This window comes from Anomaloglossus baeobatrachus, chromosome 4 (assembly GCF_048569485.1).
Source record: "Anomaloglossus baeobatrachus isolate aAnoBae1 chromosome 4, aAnoBae1.hap1, whole genome shotgun sequence".
NCBI lineage: Eukaryota > Metazoa > Chordata > Amphibia > Anura > Aromobatidae > Anomaloglossus > Anomaloglossus baeobatrachus.
The window spans coordinates 103,127,743-103,147,715 of NC_134356.1; the positions used below are offsets into that span (position 1 = coordinate 103,127,743).

General features: G+C 43.4%; 1 protein-coding gene across 1 annotated transcript; it reads right to left on the reverse strand.

Annotated features, from left to right (window-relative positions):
* Positions 1–1,364: 1,364 nt before the first annotated feature.
* Positions 1,365–3,353, reverse strand: LOC142302323 (protein FAM200C-like). Its single transcript, XM_075343385.1, has one exon. It carries the CDS (start codon positions 3,351–3,353, stop codon positions 1,365–1,367), a length of 1,989 nt encoding a protein of 662 aa, XP_075199500.1.
* Between the last annotated feature and the right edge of the window lie 16,620 nt (positions 3,354–19,973).

Here is a 19,973-nt window from a genome sequence, read left to right on the forward strand (position 1 = left end):
ACGAATACTGTACAGGAGCGATGTGTTATTTAACTGCACCCACCTTATGGTTTTATTTTTGGACTCTATTTTTGGACTTCTATCTAAAGATTTTATTCACATGGACATTTACTACAGCTAATCGTTTAGGAGAGTGAGTGTTATGCTTCACTTTTAATGTACACTGCAGGGGTCCTTTTTATACTTATTTGTAACAATTTATAACACTGCTTGTCTGCAATGTTATCAATTTGGGACCTGTGTGTGCAGATTTCTGTATAGGGCAGTTCACACTGCTCATATGTGTGCGGGCTGACTATCACAATCCGCTATCAACCCTCCTGCCATCTTCTTGTTTAGTTTGAAACAACATTTTTATGGTCTCTAGCGCAGGGGGTTCTTTCTGACAGGTCCTGCAGGTCATGTGACTCGTCACTTGTCTGCGGGCCGTTCGTTTCAGCGTGCCACCTGCACTGTATTGGGACTTTATCCTGCGGTTGGTGGGCCTCGCTGTGCTGGTGTCATGTGACACGCTCCCACCCTCTCTGGTGACTCTGCCCCCAGCTGAAGGATTTAAACCTTAGAGCAGAGGTCAGGAACCTTTTTGGCTAAGAGAGCCGTAAATGCCACATATTTTGAAATATAATTCCGCGAGAGCCGTACAATATGTTTTTAAAGGGCCATTGACAGATCAATCGCTCCAATGTTCACTTAGTACAGCAAGGAATGCTCCTCCCTGCTGTATAAAGCCACAACTGGACTGAAACAATGGTAATTAGCAGTAAAAAAATCAAATAAATAACTTACATTGTGAACTTGCGATGCATGACATCAGTCCAGCAGTCTGGCTTCTTCTTTTTCCTGCGCATGACTGGAAGCTGGCATTCTTCCCACCTGATGTTGAGAGAATGCCAGCTTTGAGGCATTCGCAGAAGAAAGAAGCTGGAATATTGGACATGTCACACAACGCATTGTCAGTTATGTCAATTATCTATTTTATTATTTTACAGCGAATTATTGTTTAGGTCCAGCGGTGGCTTAGTGCAGCAGAGAGGAACACTCCTTTGTGTACTAAGTGACCGCTGGAGCAATTGTATCTGTCAGTGGCCCTTTTAAAAGTGTTGGTCTTACAGAAAATGAACAAAAAAGAGAGGCTCAGACCCATAGGGAACTAAAGCATTTACTACTTAAAGTGGTACATACAAGCAGGCACACCCAGCGTAATAAATAATTGAACTTTATTAAATAGTCTCACTGTACATAAAGTGCACACATTGACTTGTATTTAATTTTAAAGAACAACAAATCTCCGAACTCTTTTTTTTATAACATAATAACGTTTTAATGCTGTTGCTAACCAACGATGAATAGAATACTTCCTACCATTAATGTGACTTCTGGTGCTGCATGGATTTGCTGATGGCTTTGTAATCTGGTTCATACGTGGTGAGGTTTAGCTTCATGCAGGCGTTGAGACTTCCATCCGTTAAACGTGAACGTATGTTAGTCTTGATGTGCTTTAGATGTGAGAAAGACTGCTCGCATGCATAGGTAGAGCCAAACATTGTCAGTACAGCAATACCCACACGCTGCAGTGTTTGGTATGTGACAGGAAGTGCATTCCAAGTTTTGACAATCAGCTGGTCTGCATGTTGGAGTTGTTTCATTTCTCTCCACTTGTGTTTGCTTGCCAACTCTGCTTGCTGTCGTGCAAGTTTTTCCAAATCTTCATTAAGTGATTTAAACTTATTCACCCACATGTCTGAAGCCTTCAGGTCAGCAGCTTGTAGGTCAAAATCTCTGATGGAGACACCAGGGATATAACTCAGGTCAGTGCTGTCCAGTGCACACTCATGTGGATGAGTGATGAACTTAAAAAGACGAGTGTGCTCACGAAATTCTCCAAAGCGTGCTTTGAATGATTGCAGGAGATTGGATGTAAAGCCTGCTAGCTGCTGAATATCAAGATGTTGTGCAGGGTCATTTGCTGTGCATGCATCTTTAAACTCTCCCAGTTTTTCAAAGTGTATTAAACGACCTGTTTCAATGTCTGCGATAAACAGTTCCAGCTTATTTTCAAATGCAAACACAGCTTGTTGAAGCGATAAAACTGTATTGCCAACGCCTTGCATTTTCACATTGAGCTGGTTCAGATGTTCAGTCATATCTACAAGATAGAAGAACTTCAGGAGCCACTCAGTGTTGGACAACTCAGGATGGTCAACGTTTTTCATTTCAAGAAAAGTTCGTATTTCACTCAGACAAGCTGCGAAACGGCTGAGCACCTTCCCTCTTGACAGCCAGCGCACGTTGCTGTGCAGAAGCAGACCAGGATAATTATTCCCAACTTCATCCAGGAGTGTTTTAAACTGGCGATCATTTAAAGCACGGGCAACAATAAAGTTGACCACCTGAATGACAAGTGACATCACCTCACCAAGCTGCTCACCAAACATCTGAGCACAAAGTGCCTCCTGATGTAGGATGCAGTGAAAACTAAGGATAGGTCTTTTTTCATGTTCACGAAGAAGCGCTACAAATCCTTTGTTTTTTCCTACCATGCATGGAGCACCATCAGTACACACTGAAATAAGTTTATGCATTGGTAGATTTTTTTCTTTAGTGAACTCAGTGAATGACTTGAACAAATCATCCCCTCTTGTTGTCCCTTTCAGAGGCAAAACAGCAAGACTTTCCTCATGTAACGTGTCACCGACAGCATACCTTGCAATGATGCTGAATTGAGATATATGGCTTACGTCAGTTGATTCATCCAAAGCAAGAGAAAAGAACAGAGCTGTATTTATGTCCTTCACTTGGGATGCCTCAATCTGATTTGCCATCATGATGGCACGGTCATGAACTGTTCTTGCTGACAGAGGCATGTCTTTTATCCGTTTGATAATCTTGGCTTTATCCGGAAAATCATCAAAAAGTTCATTGGCAACATCAAGCATAAATCTTTTGGCATACTCCCCATCTGTGAATGGTTTTCCGTTTCTGACAATTGCCAAAGCACCAACAAAGCTAGCCGAATTTAAGTCACCTTGTTGGGTCCAAACTCGAAGTTGCTGCTGACTAGCTTGCACTTTGCACAGCAGCTCTTGACAGGCTTTCTTCCTGCTGTCCCCTGCAGGATATTTCGATGCAAATGAAGCATGGCGCGTGTCAAAGTGGCGCTTTATATTTGACCGCTTCATGGATGCAATTTTATCATTGCATATAAGACAAACTGGTGAACCTGCTCTCTCCATAAAGGCAAATTCGTCTGTCCACTCCTGCTGAAAAGTACGATACTCCTCATCCTTCTTTCTTTTAGCCATCTTCTTCAATAAAGGGCAGTACTGTGGGGTGAAAAGAAGGCTCTGAGTCATTATTTCTTTAATTTGTGGATTTGTCTGCAAGCAGGGCCAACTCCAGGTTTCTTTTGGTCCTTGTGCTATAGAACTTTAGTAGACCTCTAGAAGAGCTGTCTTCTTTTCGTCACGGGTTAGTCGGGTGCTGACGCCGGCCGTGTTCAGCTGTCACTTTCAATACCCCAGCATGGCCCACCATATGGGTAAGATGTCAGCTGTAGGGATACCTACTACACCCCAGTAGCCCCCCCCCCCATCCAGTGACTACAGGTGGTGTGCCCTTACCCATACCTATTACACCCAGTGACTACAAGCAACATCACCCACCCCTGCCTACGTACCTATTACATTCAAAACATCATAATTTTATCTAATAAAGCCCCATTTGTGTTTAGATATTTTCTTACCTCAAATTTTATCCTTGGGGGGAGTCTGCAATTTGATTGAAGGTCGCTTCTTCTCAACTTGGTGTTCTTCACCAATATGGCGCAGATAGCTTCACAACTTCCAGTCTTTCCGATGAAAAAACAGTCACTGAGCAAAGAAGAGACACTGTGACAGGAAGTCAAAACTCCTCTTCTGGGACATAAATCTGAGGTCAGAACAATAGGTAAGTATAAAGGGGCTTTATTAGCTAAAAGGAGCAAGTACTTCCCTCTCTCTCCATAGAGGTAAATGGAATCTGCTGGCAGCGTATGCGCACCAGTGGCAGCACGACGTAAGATGCACGGTTCAACGCGGAAGTAAGAGCTGCGGAGCACAACGAATATAAATGGAGGGGGTTATGAAGCTCATGTCTCCTCGGTTCAGAAAGCGCCGAGGAGGCAGAGCCGGTGGCGCATGCGTGCTAGAGTGAAAGTATATGCAGCGATCCCACACAGATACGTCATCGGGTGGAATCGCTGCATTATGGGAGAAGGTAAAAACAGGGGCTAGCGCCCCAATAACATATAGCACGGGCGCCGTTCCTGAGCGCTTTATTACAGCTCTGGGAGACCTCCAGAGCTGTAAAGAAGCGCTCAGAACAGATTTTTGCCCTGATAGTGGTCCTTTAAATCAGTTTCTTATGCCCACAAGAGATTAATTTAAAGCCCCCAAGAGTGTAATATGGGTGGCAGATGTTTTTTAAGGCCATATTTTTATTTTTTTGGGGGGGGGCTATATAATGGATTATGTGGGATTATTTTCAGGGGTGAAGTGGGAAGGGGGGGTTGGTGGGACACACTGTATTACACAGCCCCTTTATTGATGCAGCTCACTGCTGCTGACCATGAGGCTGTGTAACAATTTCCATGTTATAATGTTCACCTTCAAAGCAGCAGCACAGCCAGGGGTTTCTGGAACGTCCAAGGGAGACACAAGGGAGGAGGCAGATGCCGCTTCACTAGGGGACGCAGGTGCGTGCTTGCAGACGGCGCGGCTATGCAGGGAGTTATGGGAAATGTAGTCCATGCTCCCTGCCGCTCACCACTGCCGCCAATGCTTATCAGGCCATCAAAGAACTACCAATATCAGCGTGCACCGCGGCCTGATGGAGCGCGGTGCATGCATCCTTCCCATAGACAGGTAGGAGCCCTGTCTGCGAGCCAGATACGGCCATCAAAAGAGCCATATCTGGCTCGCGAGCCATAGGTTCCCGACCCCTGCACTATACGTTGTACCCTCATGTGTTGTGACTATGGAAGTGCCTTCTTGGTGTGCAGTAGATGACAACTCATATAATGCAACAGACTGTTTTTGTCAGTCTTCTTTGTGTATAGATCTGTGCTTATCACACCTTCAGGTGAAACTCAGACCAACGTGTCCAGAAAATTAATACTTTCTAAATCATGATGTAGAGTGAAAGTTAGATTAGGTACATAGGTGTTGATGTCGTCGAACGTCTGAAGAGAAATGGGGTCACCCTGCCGAGTAATGAAAATATCATCAATGTAGCGCCTCCATGTATGCACGTGTTGGATATAGAGGGGGTGTGTATAGACATGGCTGTCCTCAAATCAAATTTTGCCATTAATAATATTTGCATAAGGAGGCGCTACAATGGACCCATCGCTGTGCCTTGACGCTGGGCAAAAAACTGGTCCTTGAAGAGAAAAGAATTCTCTTCTAAAACGATTTTCAGTAAATCCAAGCAGATCTGTTTCTGCAAATCTGTCAATTGACCAAATTTATCTAAGAACCAACCAACGGACTCGATGCCTAATGAGTGATGCTTGTGTACAAACTATTAACATCGAGGGTGACTAAAAGGCTATGGGCGGGAATTCTCTCAATAGCACGTAGCTGACTTAGAAAATCTGACGTATCAGGGACATATAAGTACCGTAATTGTAGGATACAAGAAAAGATCCTAATAGCACATCGAAGGCATATGAGACTTGTGAGATGGGCATGTATGTTGATCTATCACTGAATTGGTTGTGAATTTCTGATCAGTTTTGTTCATCACAACAATAGCTCCCCCCTTGTCCGCTGGTTTAATAATGAGTTTCTTATTCTGCCTAAGGTTTTGAATGGCACGACTTTCTTCTGGCGTTAAATTGTGCTTAAGACATTTATTTCCTCCCTCAATGTCTTTCGTAATTGTGGAGACGTCTCTATTGACTAAGGATATAAATGTCTCCACAGGGTGATAATATTTTGGTGGATTAAAGGAACTGGGTAGACAAAGACCAAGAGATTTGAGATAAAATGTATCCGGTGAAATCTCATTAGACTGGGAAATTGGGTCTGTCTCCTTGAAATGTGCTTTTAATCTGATGTTCCTATAGAACCTCTTGAGTTCTTGTTCCAATAGGAAGGAGTCAAAGGCCGGTGTGGGGCAAAACGAAAGCCCCTTCTGTAAGACCTGAATCTCTGCTGGTGACAATGTGTATGAGGATATGTTGTAGATAAGATCTGACCTACCTGAGAGCGTGTCTGGATTTGCGAAGTTGTACTTGGGTTTCCTCCTCCCCCTCCTCGTTTTGCCCGTGGTTGTCGGCGTTGACCTAAAAAATGAGTTGAATGGTACGTGCTTTGTTCGCTGTCCGAGCTGGTAGAGGAGTAAGTTGGCCCATAGCGTCTGGGGCGTATGTCCGTGTCGGAAAAATGCCAACTATAGACTCTTTAAGGTAGTCATCTTGGTCTCTCAGAAATTAAGATCTTTTACGGGCTTGGAGGTTCTTCTTAAATTCAGCAATATTACTATGTGTCTTGGTTTTGATGCAATTCCAGTCAGTTTCTGAAAGGGTGTTAGATAATTGTTCCTCTATATTCTTTATCTTCAAATCCACTTCACAGATCTTCTTCTGTAGAAATTCTATCGTGAGGATGATAATGTCTAAGGAGCATTTATTCAAAATGCTTTCAAACTTTGTGCAGTAGGAGGCGTCATCAGAAAAGAGTGTTGCTCGTAGTGAAACTCTTAGGGGTGCTTCACACACAGCGAGCTCGCTGCCGAGATCGCTGCTGAGTCACGCTTTTTGTGACGCAGCAGTGACCTCATTAGCGATCTCGCTGTGTGTGACAATGAGCAGCGATCTGGCCCCTGCTGCGAGATCGCTGCTCGTTACACACAGCCCTGGTTCGTTTTCTTCAAAGCCGCTCTCCTGCTGTGACACACAGATCGCTGTGTGTGACAGCAAGAGAGCGACAAATGAAGCGAGCAGGGAGCAGGAGCCGGCGTCTGACAGCTGAGGTAAGCTGTATCCAAGATAAACATCGGGTAACCAAGGTGGTTACCCGATATTTACCTTAGTTACCAGCCTCTGCAGCTCTCACGCTGCCTGTGCTGCCGGCTCCGGCTCTCTGCACATGTAGCTGCTGTACACATCGGGTTAATTAACCCGATGTGTACAGCAGCTAGGAGAGCAAGGAGCCAGCGCTAAGCAGTGTGTGCGGCTCCCTGCTCTCTGCACATGTAGCTGCATTACACATCGGGTTAATTAACCCGATGTGTACTGTAGCTAGGAGAGCAAGGAGCCAGCGCTCAGTGTGCGCGGCTCCCTGCTCCCTGCTCACACTGGTAACTAATGTAAACATCGGGTAACCATACCCGATGTTTACCTTAGTTACCAGTCTCCGCAGCTTCCAGACGGCGGCTCCGTGCAAGCGCAGCGTCGCTTGCACGTCGCTGCTGGCTGGGGGCTGTTCACTGGTCGCTGGTGAGATCTGCCTGTTTGACAGCTCACCAGCGACCATGTAGCGATGCAGCAGCGATCCTGACCAGGTCAGATCGCTGGTCGGATCGCTGCTGCATCGCTAAGTGTGAAGGTACCCTTAGACCACTTGGAATTCACTGAGCCTTGAAATATTCTGCGAGCGTGATACAATGTAAATTTAGGGCTATATGTCTTTGAAGTTCCTTTTCATAGTCTCTCGACCTTATTTCCTCAGTAGGACTTCCTCATGTGCCAAACAAAGTGACTCCATTTTACCTGTCAGGAGTGACCCATCAAACACACCCATGGTCGGGGTATGTAGGTGACCTGACCCACCCATCTCTCAAGCCACCTGACAACCTGACCCAATGGACACTATAATACAATATGTGGCACTACAAGTGCTAGAACAAACATTCAGGTTTCCACCACTCGGGGTACATACCGGCCATTAACAATGTAGCCAGTCGCCATTTTACAGAGCAGAAATGTAATATGTGAAAATGCTCCATCTATTCCTATAGGAGCAGTTGGTTTATATATGACCATGCTCCATCCATTTCTATAGGAGCGGTGGTGTGATGTCGCTCCTTCTGTTTTTATAGGATGAACCTGCAGATATTGAGTCTAATGTGTTGGGGCCTGGACATCTGATTGTTGAGGGAGTAAAAGATCTAAGGAATCAGATTTGGACTAATCATCCAATCTACCAAAGATGAGCCGCATGAATATGAGCGAGCGCTCCTGTGTATGGCATACATAGCCCAGATATCTATCAGCTGAACGATCATAGATCTATAGCGGTCTAAGCAAATAATGTAAAAAGTAAAAACAAGTCTTGAATATAAATTTCCAATTTCCCCCTCTTTATCTATTAAAAAAGTAAAAAATCAGAGCATATTCGGTCTCTTCTGTCTGTAACAGTCTGATCTAAGAAGATTTACAATTAATTCACCCGATCTGTGAATGATGCAATGAATAATAAGAAATCGAAACTTCAGAAATTGAGTTTGTTTTGGTCACCGCAGCACTAAGAAAAAAAAAAAAAAAAAATTCAAGTGTGTATATAATTCTGATATCAATAAACGTCAGTTCAGGGCAGGAATTACAGATCGCTCCATTGTATTTCTCCACCTAAAAAATATACAAGTTTAGGATCGCTGTGGTAATAACCTGGAAATCATTCCTCCAGCTCATAATGTTTTGTACTGTAATAATGGAATTTGATGTTCTTGTGCAATTTCACAGCACTTGTTTTTTTGTTTTTTCCCCCCCATTTTACTAGTGCATTAAATGGTTAAAAAGACAGTGTCATTTAAAACTAAAAAAAAAAAAAAAAAGCCCTCATGTCTGTGGATGGAAATCATGTAGTACAATTGCATTGTGTGAAGATGGGCGTTTTTGCTGCAAAGCAATAAGGAGTGTAATTTTACCCTGATCACGGTAAAAAAAAAAATCAGTATCGTTAATGAGCGAACACTACGATGCTTAGGTGCGTGTTACTCGAGTTGAGCTGGTAAAGCGATTAGCTAGGCTCGACCTTCACTCCCCTCCCCCCCCCCCCCCCCTCCACCTTCCTAGTGACCACCATTAAAAAGACTGCAAGTGTCCCTCACTGGGGTGCCGGCTCCCATCACTCACTGAATGGAGCCAGCGCTTTATGTTCACTGTTTTATATCCAGGCACCTGCGATACTCGGCTGAGCACCGAGCGTACCCGAGCTCCCTGATGCTCCATAGAGTACTGAGCAGTGCCGCACACGCTCACCCATCATTATATATAGTACAGGAGGTTTCATCACCTCATTCCCATCATTCAGGATACAGAAGAGGACATTAGACACTTCAGACAGAAAACATGGGAAGAGATACAGTATTGTAGGCAGGAAAACATTATTTCAATGATAAAATTGTCTCTGTCCTCAGGAAAAGTATCTGCAAAATAGGTCAGGTGGTAAGAAACGTCCAATAACCTACTCACAAGCTTACTCACTGCAAAGACAGAATTCCCTGAAGATTCTATCAATTCCTAGGATAATTCATCTCTTGTTAGAGGAAAGTGTCAGCAAATTGTGAGTCTGTGCATGTAGCTCCTGTAGAGACAATCCCAGCCATACCGTTATCCGGCCAGTCCAGAGAAATTGCTGTTTAAATCCATATGCAAAACAGGCTGTGGCGCTTTTGGCACGGGGAAGTGTCGCACCCCAGGGCTATGGGGTACTTTGTCCCGGGCCAGGCTTCGCTGGGAAGTGTCACGGGTGTAGTGGCCGGTGCTCGGTTCAGTGACCCTGGGTGGAGGGGTCGCTCTTAAAAGTGGGCATTTACAGGAAAGTTTTCGTCGTGACACCATTTGCGGGTTGCGGCTTTATAGATGAAGCCGCCGCTGCACGGTCTCACTGCTGGGGCTGATCTTAATGGCAGACTGGATGTTGTGGCCTTCCACAAGTAGGGCCCAGGCCCCAGGGGATAAATGACAGTGTTTGACTAAGTCCATTAACAGTACCAGGGCGCCAAAAGAAGGTAGATCACACAAGGGATTGCAGTGTAACTGGTTCTTTACTCATGATGGTGATGCTTGCAACCAACCCAATAGAGGCTGGTCCTCACAGCTGGTCCCCCTAGTTACAGTGCCGTTGTGGTGACCTGGGAGCTTCTTTCCCCTGCACCTGTCTCTGGTTGGTGAGTCCCCGTGGCTTGGAGCGTCTGGGGGTCCCATCCTGGTTGTCTTTCGGTTCTGGTCCATATGGCAAGCAGTTTGAACCCTGTTGGGTTGGACCTCAGGTCACTGTCCCCTGGTTCTCCGGTCACTGCTGTGCCCTGGACTCTACAGTCGGTGAGGTCCTGGATGGCCCCCTCACCGTGTAGATTTTATCAAGTCTGCTTGGAGTGTTTTCCCGACCTAGGGCTCTGCACCCCGCCGGTGCTATGGTTCCGAGAGTACTCCACCGTACTCCTTTTGGAAACCACAAACCTGAGCCTGTGAGGTCACTGTTACACTCTTCCGTCAGTAACGTTACGTCAGTCTCCTTCCACTTTCTGACTGACCCCTCCTCCCTGGTTGTCGTCTAGCGGACTTGATCGGTTCCACCCCTAGGTGGCCATCCATTGAGTCCAACCCTAGCCTGTCACCAGTTCTTGGGGAAGGGGAAAATCAGGGATTATGTGTGTGTGTTGGTGATGTTTGGTGATGTTTTTGGTCCAGAGGAGCATGTGCTATTGTCCTCAGTTCTGCTGATCAGACTTGGCCATTAAAGTCTATGAGACCCGGATAAAACTAGGAAGACATCTTTGTTTCATCCTTTCTTTTTTTTTTTAACCAATACATTTTATTAGGAGTCAATGGATAAAAAAGTTCAAAGTCAAGGGGGGCGGGGGGAGCTAAGAAAAAACTGAAGCTTCTAGGATGGCACCTGAGTAATAGATCGGGCTGTTTCTCTTGGATGGTAACAGTCACAAGGATGTGTGAAAGGAGCCTAAAGGAAATGCAATGTGGAGACAGAAGACTAGAGCTAGACAAAATGCCGCTAAATGTCCTGGGCGAGTCACGTGGTATAAAGTACACAATGATATCATGGCTTAAAGCTTGTCCTAATGTCATTGAATAACAGTGGAAGACCCCGGCTCCAGCAGTTATTGTACAGTTCTGGGGGCAGACTGCATGGGAATCATAAAGAACCTGTTACCCAAACCGCGGGCAGCAGGGATCAGAGCCGCACGATGGAAGCCGGGTAGATTCTCCTCTGAAAACCACGCTCTCTCCCTAGGCCGGGCTTTCCCAGCACCGCTCTACGGTCTCTAGGTCTCTCCCTATTTACATACAAAGACCTGTCAATTAAGCCCAATGCAGGATACACTACAAATCCATCAATATTGTCTTTATAAATGAACTAGTGAGCAACCATTGCTGAATGAGCCATTAATGGGGAATGCATAATCTCAGGTGTGATGTACAGCAGATCTATCTGTATATAAATGTGTATATCACTCTACATGCCTATGTAATATACTTATTATATCTTCCCCCTTACAGCGAGGCGGCTGATGACCGGCTATTGAGAGGAGACTGCAGAGATACATGAACACTATTGCTCCTGTACATGGCTTAGTGTAGATGTAACTGGTGTCAATAAGTGACATCCTCCTGACTCTTTACAATCAGATCTTTACAAGTCCGGTCATTTTACACCTATAATGTATTGTGAAGAGCATTAGGCTTTTCTTGCCACGTTCCTTATAATGTAATGACGCTGGGATGGGACATGTCACAGGTAACCTTAATATAACATGGTAATAAGGATCCAGCATTTTATGCCAACCCCATCCTTTCTTAACCCCTTTACGACTGCCATTTAGTTACATAGTTACTTAGGTTGAAAAAAGACCTAGGTCCATCTAGTTCAACCTTCCTCCACTAGTTCTACATTTAGTCACTAAGTCATGTATAACCAACAATGTTTTGTGTACTGAGGAAATCATCCAGCCCTTTTTTAAAAGCTGTTATAGTATCTGCCATTACTACCTCTTGTGGTAGTGTATTCCACAGTCTGACCGCTCTAACTGTAAAGAACCCTTTCCTATTTAGGTGTCGGAATCGCTTTTCTTCCACTCGCAGTGAGTGCCCCCTGGTCCTTAGTATTGTCTTTGGAAGGAATAAGTCATGTGCCAGTCCTTTATATTGACCACACATGTATTTATACATATAAATGAGATCTCCTCTGAGACGTCTTTTTTCTAAGCTAAACATATCTAACTTTTTCAACCTGTCATCATATGGGAGGCCTTCCATTCCTTGTAATAGTCTAGTTGCCCGCCTTTGAACTGACTGTAACTTCTGAATGTCCTTTTTAAAATGTGGAGCCCAAAACTGGATCCCGTATTCCAGATGTGGCCTTACAAGTGATTTATAGAGGGGTAACAATACGTTGGGATCACGGGATCTAATCTCTCTTTTTATACACCCTAAAATCTTGTTTGCTTTAGAAGCTGCTGCTTGACATTGAGTGCTGCTGCTCAGCTTATTTGTAATGAGAATACCCAAGTCCTTCTCCTGTTCTGTAGTCCCGAGTTTACTTCCATTTAATGTATACGCAGTTATAGGATTACTCCGTCCTAGGTGCATTACTTTACATTTATCAACATTAAATCTCATTTGCCAAGTATCTGCCCATTCTGACATCTTATCCAGATCTTTTTGTAATATTGTACTATCCAGGTCAGTTTTTAATATCCTACATAGTTTGGTGTCATCGGCAAAGACTGACACTGTACTATCAATCCCATCCACAAGGTCATTAATAAAGAGAGTAAAAAGAATCGGTCCAAGCACAGATCTCTGCGGCACCCCACTGCTGACTATAGCCCATTTAGAGAATGTAGCATTTATGACTACTCTTTGTTTCCTATCTTTTAGCCAATTCCTTACCCAGTTGCATGTTGTGTCCCCTAGTCCTTGCTTCTGGAGCTTTAGTATAAGGCTATTATGTGGTACAGTATCAAATGCCTTTGCAAAGTCCAAATAAATCACATCAGCTGCATTACCAATATCCAGGTTTGAACTTACCCCCTCATAGAACCCCAACAGGTTGGTTAGACACGACTTATCTTTAATGAATCCATGCTGTTTGTCAGTTATCATATTATTTTCTGCAATATATTTTTGCATGTCATCCCTTGAAATGCCCTCAAAAACTTTGCATACTACTGATGTCAGGCTTACTGGACGGTAGTTGCCTGGATCTACCCTCTTACCTTTCTTAAATATCGGTACCACATCAGCAATCCTCCGATCCTGAGGCACCAACCCTGTTACGAGTGAGTCTAAAAATATGAGATACAGCGGTCTGTCGATTACGGAGCTCAATTCCCTCCATATTCGTGGATGAATGCCATCTGGCCCTGGGGATTTGTCAATGTTTAATTTACTCAGACGTAGGCGTACTTCATCTTTAATCCCTAGTGGCATTTTAAAATGACGGTGAGGAATAAGTAAATGGCGCCTCCCAGCAGGCAATCCTGGAGGTGACAGCTCTATATGACAGCTGGCAACCTGGGACATTGGCTCCGACCGGCTTTGGAACTAATTGGAACTGATTAACCCCTCAAATGACAGTGGCATCTAAGTGACTAAAAAAAGCACTGACCTCCAACGGCCTCCCACAATCGTAATCCTGGGTGCCAATGTTTGCTGTGGGCGGTACCTCCAGGGTACAGTGGCCTTTTAGAACCTGCTATAAGCATAGTCTAACAGGCTGTGTCAGTGAACAACTGAATGTCTCATACACTACAGCAGATGAGCACTACAATGCATAAGACCAGTGATCAAAGTAAAAAAATGTTCATGTTCCGGTGGGGCTAAGTAAAATAACAAAATATGAAAAAAAAAGCGCCTACATCACACAAAAAAACATCATTGTCATCACTAAAAATGCAACAATTGCATTAAAACAAAAATAAACAAAAGTACAGATTATCGCTGCATCCAGAACAATCCAAACTGTAAATCTATTATTATTTCGTACGGTGAACATCATAAAAATGTGGGAAAACTGTCACTTTTTCATCACTTACACAAAATAATGTAATTAAAAGTGAAATGTAAAAAATGGAATAAATGAACATCCAAATCATTCTGCAAAAAACAAGCCTTAATTTGGTAAAAAACCTTTTGTTTTTATATTTGTAAAATATTATTTTTAGCGTTTAAAAGCCACAGAGCATAAAAATGCTATAAATATGGAATCACAATATTTGTACTGACACAAAATAACTTTTTTTTTATATAGCGCTAACATATTCCACAGTGCTTTACATACGGTCATACACACTGTCCCCATTGGGGCTCACAAATTACATTCCCGATTAGTATGTCTTTGGAGTGTGGGAGGAAACCGGAGAACCCGGAGGAAACCCACAGAAACACGGGGAGAACATACACACATGTATTCTAATAAATCCATATTTATGGGAGTGCTTGTATTTAAACCGATTTTATTCGATATTTGGTCAAAGGTCACCAACCTAATTGCATGTTCCTAACAAAGTACTTAGTATTTGTCAGTTATCCAGTGATTATATAGAATTCCCTACCATTAGGACTGGAGGGAGAGAAAATAGGAACGGATAAAGATAAGGACCTGGAGAATTAGCCCATAAAGATTGCATATTAAATATAAAAAGAAAAAATATATACCGTATTTTCCGGACCATAAGGCGCACCGGATTATAAGCCGCATTAGCAGTGAGCGGCGGCTAAAGCGCCTAGGTTCATATATAAGGCGCATCGGATTATAAGCCGCATTAGCAGTGAGCGCCGGCTAAGGCGCCTAGGTTCATATATAAGGCGCATCGGATTATAAGCCGCGGCGCCTTAAAGTGAACCTTTCACCAGTTTTATGGCCCCTAAGCTGCGGCCACCACCAGTGGGCTCTTATATACAGCATTCTAACATGCTGTATATAAGAGCGCAGGCCGCGCTGTACAGCATAAACATCACTTTATAATACGGTACTCACCGAAACCGGTCACTACAGTGCTGCTTGTCCAGATGGGCGGGCGCAGGACTTCACTGCCGGCGAGTGTGTATGACGTGGATGCGTCATGCACACAGGCTTCAGAAGACAGAGGCGCAAGATGGCCGAAAGAGGAGGCGCCGGTGTCGGAGAACAGCGCCGCCCATCTGGACAAGCAGCACTGGAGTGACCGTTTTCGGTGAGTACCGTATTATAAAGTGATGTTTATGCTGTACAGCGCGGCCTGCGCTCTTATATACAGCATGTTAGAATGCTGTATATAAGAGCCCACTGGTGGTGGCCGCAGCTTAAAACTGGTGAAAGGTTCACTTTACCGTAAATGAAAAAGCTCAGACTGTACTGTAGGTCAAAATTTATTTACGGTAACTTTCACAATACGTACGGTAACTCTCAACTTGTTCAGTTGTACGATAACTGCAAATCAATACATTTTCAGTTCATTCTTCCTCCACAAATCCATCAAATTCTTCATCTTCAGTGTCGGAGTTTAACAGTTGGGCGATTTCTGTATCAAGCATTCTCGAGTCCCCCTCATCATTATCTGAGTCGGTCTCATTGCAGCTGCTTAGCTCTTCAGTGATTATTCCAGCATTCCTGAAAGCTCGGATTACACTGGAGTCTGATACCTTTTTCCAGGCATCCACGATCCACTGGCACATAGTGGCATAACTTGCCCGGCGTTGCCTCCCTGTGTTGGTGAATGTGTGGTCACCTTCTGTCATCCAATGCTCCCACGCAGCTCGCAATTTAACTTTAAATGACCTGTTGATGCCGATATCTAGTGGCTGGAGCTCTTTGGTTAATCCACCCGGAATTACGGCAAACTCTGAATTAGTTTTCTTCACTTGGGCTTTGACATTATCGGTCACATGGGCGCGCATGGAGTCACAAACCAATAGGGATGGGGATTTGTGAAAGAAACCATCCGGTCTCTTGACGTAGACCTCCCTCAGCCACTCAATCATCTTCTCCTCGTCCATCCAGCCCTTTGGGTTAGCTTTGATGATGACACCAGCAGGAAACTTTTCTTTGGGTAAAGTCTTTCTCTTGAAAATGACCATGGGTGGTAGTTTCTGGCCATTAGCCTGACAGGCGAGAACTACAGTGAAAGAGGACTTCTCGTTTCCTGTGGTGCGTATAGATACCGTACTGGTCCCTGTTTTCTCAACAGTACGATTTACGGGGATATCGAAAGTGAGGGGGACCTCATCCATGTTAGTGATGTGTTCTGGCTTGATGTTCTTTTCATTTATCTTGGTTGTGCAGTAGGTGCGGAAAATGGCCAGCTTCTCTTCATAATCCTTTGGCTGTTGTTGACAGACGGTAGTTCTGGTGCGGATGGAGAGATTACGTCTTTTCATAAAACGATAGCACCATGAAGGACCTCCTCGAAATTCTGTGATCTCCATGTCGCGTGCTAACGCTGTGGCTTTCAGTCGAATAGAGACAGTGGAGACGCCTCTACCAGCGGTTCTCTGTTCGATAACCCACTGTTCTATTTTGTCCTCCAACTGTGGCCATCTTGCTTTGTTACCTCGGAAACTCAGTTTGGTCTTCTTTACCTGGCGCAGTGCATCTTCTTGTTTCCTCCAATTATGCACGATAGATTCATTTATGTTGAATTCTCTTGCAGCTGCTCTATTTCCATGCTCTACTGCATGATTTATAGCTTTAATCTTAAAATCTGCATCATAAGCATGTCGCTTAACAGGAGGCATTTTTGGGGCACAGATAACCCGCGCACAGATTTGTACATATCACCGCACTCAGTGAGGCTCCTGACTACGGTGGCCGTAATGCTCAATCCATGTACTGTACTGTATCCATATATAAAGCGCACCGGGTTATAAGCCGCACTGTCTATTTCTGAGAAAATCATAGGCTTTTATGTGCGCCTTATGGTCCGGAAAATACGGTAAATGGTAAAATGACCATCTTGGCTACCTCAATAGGCAATGTCTTGTCGGGAATACATCTATGTTAAAACAAAACTGCAGAATCTTATGATTTCGTTTAGGCCCCCTGATGACACTGTGTCCAAAAGAAAGGTCCATCTGGCCTCTCTGGAGAATACGTCTATCCCAATTATCATTTCTGGGTGGCCTTGGAATTACCTCAAATACCTGGAAAGAGATTGCTTTTATATAACCTTGATGATACAGATTGACATGGCGTGCTATTGCAGTGTCCCTTATGATGGACATCCCCGAGGTGTTCTCCTATCCTCACCTGTAGTTCCCTTTTTTGTTTTTCCTACATACCCTAGGGGGCAACTACATGTACATAGATATACCACCCCCTCTGTTTCTCAGTTGGCAAAATCACAGATTTTAAAAACCCTACCATTTTTCATTGTGGAATGTTTTTGCGGGGTTAATAAACGGGTAAAAGCAACATCTGCCACACCTGAATGTGCCCCATGCAGGGTGGATTTGATTTAAATCTAACTGATTTAAATCACTAGTCAGTAATGCTTGATTTAAATCAGTGATTTAAATCAAAGTTTCTACCTAAACTAGTTCTTGCTACTTTAACATGCAAGTAGATGAAGATTTTTAGAATCACTTTTTATATTACTTTTTTCTCCTCAGTTTAATGGGTTAATCATTCATATTTGGACACCACTGTTCTGTTGTACTTAAATCAAAAAAATCCGATTTTAAATCAAAAAAATCCATTTTTTTTTTTTGTTTTTTTTTAAAAAAGAAAATCATTGATTTTTATCCACCCTGGCCCCATGGCTTCCTATCTAGCCAAGTCCCTAAACCTCTTGGGAGGGAGAAGTGGCTATGTAAAATACAATCTTTTATTGATTTTCCTCTTCTAAACGTAACATTTGGGTATGATGAAATAAAGTTGCAGAGATCTGGATCTGCCCCAAGGATGAGCCAACGGCGCCGTCGGATGTCCATGATTCTGCCATGTTGATCATCATAGGTAGCAATTAATCTCGTGATGTTGTCAGCCTGTTTTTTATTTCTACCAGTTAGTAATTCTCCCCTACTTGATTTCCAGGCATTTTTATATGCTACTTCTATTATTTGCTGTGGGTAGCCTCTCTCCTGAAATATTCTACCCAAATCCACGGCTTGTTTATCAAATCCTTAATGAGGAACAGTTTCTTCGTAACCAAAGAAACTGTCCTTTTGGGATTCCGTTTTTGACTGGGACTGGGTGGTGGCTTTCCCACCTTAAAAGGCTATTTTTAGCCGTAGGTTTTCGAAAGATGGTCGTAGCTAGACCTTCTCTCCCATCCTTAGAGATATGGACATCTAGGAAAGCAAGGTTATCCTGATTTAATTTCATATGTAAACCGGAGACCTAGCTGATTAGAATTAAGATATTCAACAAAAGCACGGAAACATGGAATGTCCCCTATCCACAGGATGAGGATGTCATCAATATATCGCCCCCAAAATTTTATATGGGGGCTAAAGACGACATTCTCATCCTTGAAGACTATGGTGTCCTCCCACCAACCCAGGAACACATTAGCATAATTGGGGGTACACAGGCTCCCCATAGCTGTGCCCCTGAGCTGGTGGTAAAACTTAGTGTTGAACAGAACAAAATTGTGCGTTAGGGTGAATCGTAATAGTTCCAAAACAAATTCATTGTTTTGTAAAATGATTCCCCCTAGTGGATAAATGTCTGATAGCATGTCAGACCTCCTCATGGGGAATACTACTATACATTTGCTCGACCTCTATAGATGCTAATAATGTATCTGAAACAACTGAAATTCCGTCCAACTTCACAATCACAATGTGTCTTTTATGTATGAAGGGAGACTCAAAACAAAAGGACGTAGTATTAGATCTAGATAAATACTCGGATTCTGTCCAAGGTAATCTACTCCCGAAACTATCGCTCGTCCCTTCAGGGTAGTGAACCCCTTATGTATTTTTGGTATCGCGTAAAATGTTGCTATTGTAAAATATTTTTGCTACATGAAGTCAAATTCTTTTGCAGATATTAGACAGTTCACTGGCCCCTTTAAGGATACCTTCTAATGTTTTAGAATAAGTCAAGGATGGATCTGTTAAAGCCGGGCTCTTTTTCCTCTCAGGTAGCTGTGGGGGATCGGCCGATTCTGAGTGACGCTTCAACACACCAAGACAAGACAAGTCCGTAGTGTATTAAAATAACACTGATTTAATAGTTAAAATGGGAAGGGTTTTATACCCTGTGATTACACAATATGAGACACGTGATATGGTTGCACAATTTTAGGTGGACACCAAATGTAGACACCAAATATAGTCATTAGGCCATGATGCTCAGGCTCGAAAGAAATACTTGCGGAAATCACCACATAAGGGAGTATAATGTCTCAAGGCTATTTTAGATATAGTTATCATAGCAAAAGCTTTTAAGGGATGTGAATTAATCAAACCTTGTAAAACAAGCAGCTTATTCCAAGAGGAGTACATACTTAAAAGCTATAACAATTCTAGGCAACTAAGTGATCACCACAGCAAATAGCAGATGGAATAGAACATCAATTACTCATTCCTGGTTGTGTAACTGGTCAGACAAAAACCTATATGTGCATGAATATAACGAATTTGTGGACTAACTGGTGAACTAGTGAACAATACAAAATGACAAAATAGCTTCTCTAACAATTCCCCTCTTTTGATTAATTATGTTCTATCTAAACTGTCCCTTCCTATAGGGTAGACCGCAGAGGCTTGTCCTACTTCACAATACACTAGGCTTTCCCTACGCGCATCATGGGGTCCTGCCATTCAAACGTGCTCTGTGGGATCGGCCTACGTTTCCCTATACTCATCCTATCTACTGATCCTAGAGGGAAATATATTTATGGCTATATGTATATGTTCTACCAGTTTATTCACTATATAAATGTGATATATGTTTGTGTAGTCCTTGTAGTGTGTTTATATTTCACACACTTTATGGTGTTTTACACAGTATTAAAGTTCTTTTCATGCTGATGTTCTT